Here is a 5,000-nt window from a genome sequence, read left to right on the forward strand (position 1 = left end):
GGGAGGAGGGGAGGAGGACCTGGGGGGAGTTGGAGCAGGAGGGATAAAGAAGGATGAGGAGGAAGAGGGGAGGCCAAATAAGGAGGAAGAGGATGGAGGAGGAGATATAAATGAGGATAAGGGAGGATGAGGAGGAGGAGAGAGAGGAAGAAGAGGAGGAGATATAGATAAGGATAAGGGAAAAAGAAGAATAAGAGGGGGAAACAAAGTACAAGGGGGAAGTAAAAGCAAGAAAAAAACAGAGAAGAAGAAGAAGAAGAAAAGAGAATAAAAAGAAGAAAGAGACGGGAAGCAGGGAGTGGATCGAAGGCAATTTAAAGGGCAAGTTATAGGACTCTCAAACAGGATTACCTTTTGCCCCATAGGCCTAAGCCAGGATGAGGAGAGGGGGAAGGGGAAGCCAAGGAGGCCTCGATTTAAAGCGCTTAAGGCCTATCGGAAGGATGGAGGGAAGGAGGAGGGGAGAGAGGAAGGATGGAGGGAAGGGGGAGGGGAGGGGAGGAGGAGGGATGGGGGAGGGAGAAAGGAGGAGGGAGGAGGGGAGGGAGGGGAGAGAGGGGAGGGGAGGGGAGAGAGGGGAGGAGGGAGGAGAGAGGGGAGGGGGAGGGGGAGGGAGAAAGGAGAGGAGGTGGTAGAGAGAGAAGGAGAAAGGGGGAAGGAGAAGGAGGAGGGGATGGGGGAGGGAGAAAGGAGGAAGGAGGGAAGGAGTAGGGGAGGGAGAGGGGAAGGGGAGGGGGAGAGGGAGAGGAGGAGGGGATGGGAGAGGGAGGGGAGAGAGGGGAAGGGGGGGAGTAGGTGAGAGGGAGGGGAGAGAGGGGAGAGAAAGGGAAGGAGGAGAGAGAGAGAGAGGGAAGAGGAGAGAGAAAAAAATCAAGGGCAACGAGAGTAGAGGGAAGAAGAGGAAGAAAGGGAAAGGAGAGAGAGAAAGAGAGAGAGGAGAGAGAGAGAGAAAAGAGAAGGAGAGAGAAAGAAGGGGAAACGGGAAGGGAACCAAGCAGGCTAGGGCTGGGGGAAGGAAAAGGGAGTTGTAGAGGGCAAGCGAGGGAGGAGGAGAGAGAAAGGGCAAGGACGAAGCAAATGAGGGGAGGGGGGAAAGGGAGACAAGCAGGTGTGAGGTGAAATAAAGGGGGTAAGGGGCAAGGGGCAGTTGGCAAGCGAGAAGAGGGGGATAAGAGAAAGGGAAAGGGGAACCAGGCAAGCACGGGGAATGAGGGAAAGCGAACCAGACAGGCGAGGGGAAATTAGGGGAATGAGACAATCGAGCGAGAGGAATAAGGAGAGAAAAGAGAAAGGAAGCAAGCAAGCGATAGAAAAAGATGAGACAATCAAGCGAGAGGAATAAGGAGAGACAAGAGAAAGGAAGCAAGCAAGCGGTAGATAAAGAGGGGAATTTTGCAGGCCAAGGGAGGGGAGAAGGGAAGGGGAGGGGACAGGGGAAGGGGGAGGGGAGATCAGGGAGAACATACCCTCACAAGGACCATTTAAAAGTGCCGCCAGATATCGAGGGGAAATGGGACGAGTATACAAGGACCAGAAATGGGCGTGGCTAATCCCCTTGTATCCTGTGAGCTGATTTGTCTGTCTGTGTCTCTGTCTCTGTCTGTCTCTGTGTCTATTTCTATCTATGTCTCTGTTCTCTGTCTCTATCTATGTTTCTGTCTCTATCTCTATGTTTCTGTCTTTGTCTCTATCTCTATATCCATCTCTTTCTCTGTCTCTGTTATCTGTCTCTATCTCTATCTATGTTTCTGTCTGTCTCTATCTCAATTTATGTCTCTGTCTCTATCTCTATCTATGTTTCTGTCTCTATCTTTATCTCTATCTCTTTCTCTGTCTCTGTTTTTGTCTATATTTATCTTTATCTGTCTCTGTTCTCTGTCTCTATCTCTATCTATGTTTCTGTCTCTCTCTATCTCTATTTATGTTTCTGTCTCTATCTCTGGCTCTGTCTCTGCCTCTGTCTTTTTGTGTGTTTGTCTATCTGTCTCCCTGTCTGTCTGCCTGTTTGTCTTTCTGACTGACTGGTCTGTTTCTGTTTATCTCTCTGTCTGACCGTCTGTCTGTTTCCTATCTGTCTGTTTATCTCTCTGTCTGTTTGTCTCTCTGTCTGTTTCTCTCTCTGTCTGTTTGTCTCTCTGTCTATTTGTCTCTATGTCTGTTTCCCTCTCTGTCTGTTTGTCTCTCTGTCTGTTTCTCTCTCTGTCTATCTGTTGCTCTGTCTATTTCTCTGTCTGTTTGTCGCTCTGTTTATCTCTCTGTCTGTTTCTTTCTCTGTCTGTTTGTCTCGCTCTATGTTCATTTGGCTTTGAATTTTCCAAAAAATCTTAAAGGTCAGGGGGGGGGCGAATTCAATTTCCTATCAACAATAATTAATTCGATAAATTTTGAGGGAGAGAAAAAAATCCAAAAATGATACATACATCACAGAAATACTTATCACAACCATATCAAAATGAATGACCCTTATATATAAAAAAATAATAACAACTAAAAAAATATATCAAAATCTATCTCTAAAAGAACGTAGACACAAATAAACACTTATAAACGACACAGAACACGAATTAACTAATCTATTTCGCTCTAAACTATCGAGAAAAAAGCCCAGACAGACACATTAAGATGGAGAGGGAATGTGTGTGTAAAACCATGTTATTTGTTTAAATTAAATAACAAATTAGTGACAAGGTGTACTAGGCTAATGATCTGGCGAGCGAGAAGGAAGGGAAAAGAAGGGGGAGAGGTATTAAATCAGAGATAATTTCAGGTAAGAAAGAGGGGGAGTGATGAAAAAAGAGAGAGGGAGAGAGAGAGAGAGAGAGAGAGAAAGAGAGAGAGAGAGAGAGAGAGAGAGAGAGAGAGAGAGAGAGAGAGAGAGAGAGAGAGAGAGAGAGAGAGAGAGAGAGAGAGAGAGAGAGAGAGAGAGAGAGACAGAGAGACAGAAAGGTGAAGGTAGATGTTTCTTTCTTTCTTTCGTGTGGGATCACCTGAAGAGATACGTACTTTTTCGGTCAACTTCACTATTTTCCAACTTTATCAATTTCCTTCTATTCATGACTTGCTTTGTTCTTATCTTATCATTCTTTTTTATTTCTCTTTATTTCTTATTCTTCTTTCGGTCCTCTTATTTTCGTTTTGTTGGTGTGTTTAGAATATCGCAAAATGTCCATTAACTGATATCTTGAGGATTTTTATTACTATTACTCCTAGATTTCAAAGAAAATTTAAAAAATTTTACTTTAAAAGTTTTAAAACTTTTACTTTAAATAATTTCTCTTCATTTACGACTTGATTAAAAAAAAAGTCCTTATTCTACGCGAGAACTTATTAATAAAACTTTTTAAAGTATCTGTCATTTTGTCTAAAAGTAATCAAGATTTCATTAATTATTTCTAGTTATGTAATAGGTTGATTTTAGAATTAATTATTTTGTCTTGTGAATAAACTATTGCTTTATATTCTTTTTATTATTATTATTGTTTTCGATACTAATTTGGATCATAATAAAGCATTTATTCTTTATTCTAAAGCAATCGAAACATGTCGAGTAATTATCAAAGTATTCTTGATTTCGAATATTCTTAATATCAATTTGATATCCGCTTTCTTTTCTCTCATTTTTCTTTCTGTCTTCCTTCTATAATTTAATCTTTTATCTCAATATTTGTTCAAAGCAATAATCTTGTTTAATTGAATATTTAAAACATACTTTAGAACGAAGGATAAACCGAAAGATTTGTGAAGTGAATTTTAAAAGGCAAAGCTTCAAAGTAATATATAATTTTAGTGTGTAACTTCTCAATTAAATAAATAACTCAAAATAAATGGGATTCATAGAAGTATTTTTAGAGAAATAACAAATAAAAATAACTTCCTTCTTGACTTCTATCTTAGATTATCACAATGATTATAACAAATAAAAAAATAATAATAATATCAATTAAAGATTAAGACTAATTATTTCTTACTTTGATTTATTTGTTTATGTATTTCTTTTCACTTGTTATCTCTCTTGTTTAATCTCGTGAGCATAAGGAATCTGAAGTTCCAATTGCAATTAGATATAGAAATAGAAATAAAGAAATTAAAGTAAACCAAGAATAAGAATATGTATATGTACCTATATAAATAAATAAATGTATATAAATAAATAAATAGATGTATATATATATATATATATATATATATATATATATATATATATATATATATATATATATACGATAACGCGTATACATATATTATCTATTTACTAAACAAGCTAAAATCAGATTCCTTATGCCTCACCTTACAAACAAACAAACAAAAACGAGAAAAAATATTTTGAAATGTGGAAAACGGAAAAAAAAACATTCAACCACAACGAGCGTTTTCTATTTTCTCCTTCTGCAAAATAAAACAAAACAAAACGAAAAAAAACACCACACCACACATGCCCATGCTTTGAAATACGACTCGACATGACACATAGACGACACGACACACGCACAAGACCATGCAAACGACACAACACAAGAACACATGGAAACGACACGACCACGAACCCGAACAAAAACGAACAACAAAAAAACGGACACGAACAAAAAACGACCCAAAATACTACACGACACGAACAAAAACGACAAAAAACGGACAAAAACGACAAAAAATTACACGGACACGAACCAAAAAACAACCAAAAAATCTACACGACACGAACCAAAACGACAAAAAAAACGACCCCCAAAAAAACAACAACACACACACAAACACACCATTTTTCATCCCCATCCCCCCCCCCATCAAAAAAAAAAAAAAAGACACCCATCCAAAAAAAAAAAAACTAAACAGACACTCACCTCGCACATCTGCTCGTCGGCGATTCTTCTCTCCTCGGCGACCTTGGTGATCGAATCGGCCAGCTCGGACTCGACCATGTTTCTCACTGTCTTAATCCTCTCCTGGGGGGGGTAGGGGCGTCCGAGGAGGCGGTTCAGCAGGATGTGGGCGTGAGTTGGGGG

At 39.8% G+C, this 5,000-nt stretch overlaps 1 protein-coding gene across 1 annotated transcript in view; it reads right to left on the reverse strand.

The window, feature by feature from the left end:
* LOC113812896 (trichohyalin) overlaps positions 1 to 5,000 on the reverse strand; it is a gene marked incomplete in the record, with an annotated part of 175,576 nt that overhangs the window by 21,811 nt on the left and 148,765 nt on the right. The window contains 1 exon segment of the mRNA XM_070136129.1: positions 4,839 to 4,940. Within this exon segment, the coding sequence (XP_069992230.1) occupies positions 4,839 to 4,940 (102 nt within the window).

Source organism: Penaeus vannamei, chromosome 21 (assembly GCF_042767895.1).
Source record: "Penaeus vannamei isolate JL-2024 chromosome 21, ASM4276789v1, whole genome shotgun sequence".
NCBI classification, from domain to species: Eukaryota; Metazoa; Arthropoda; class Malacostraca; order Decapoda; family Penaeidae; genus Penaeus; species Penaeus vannamei.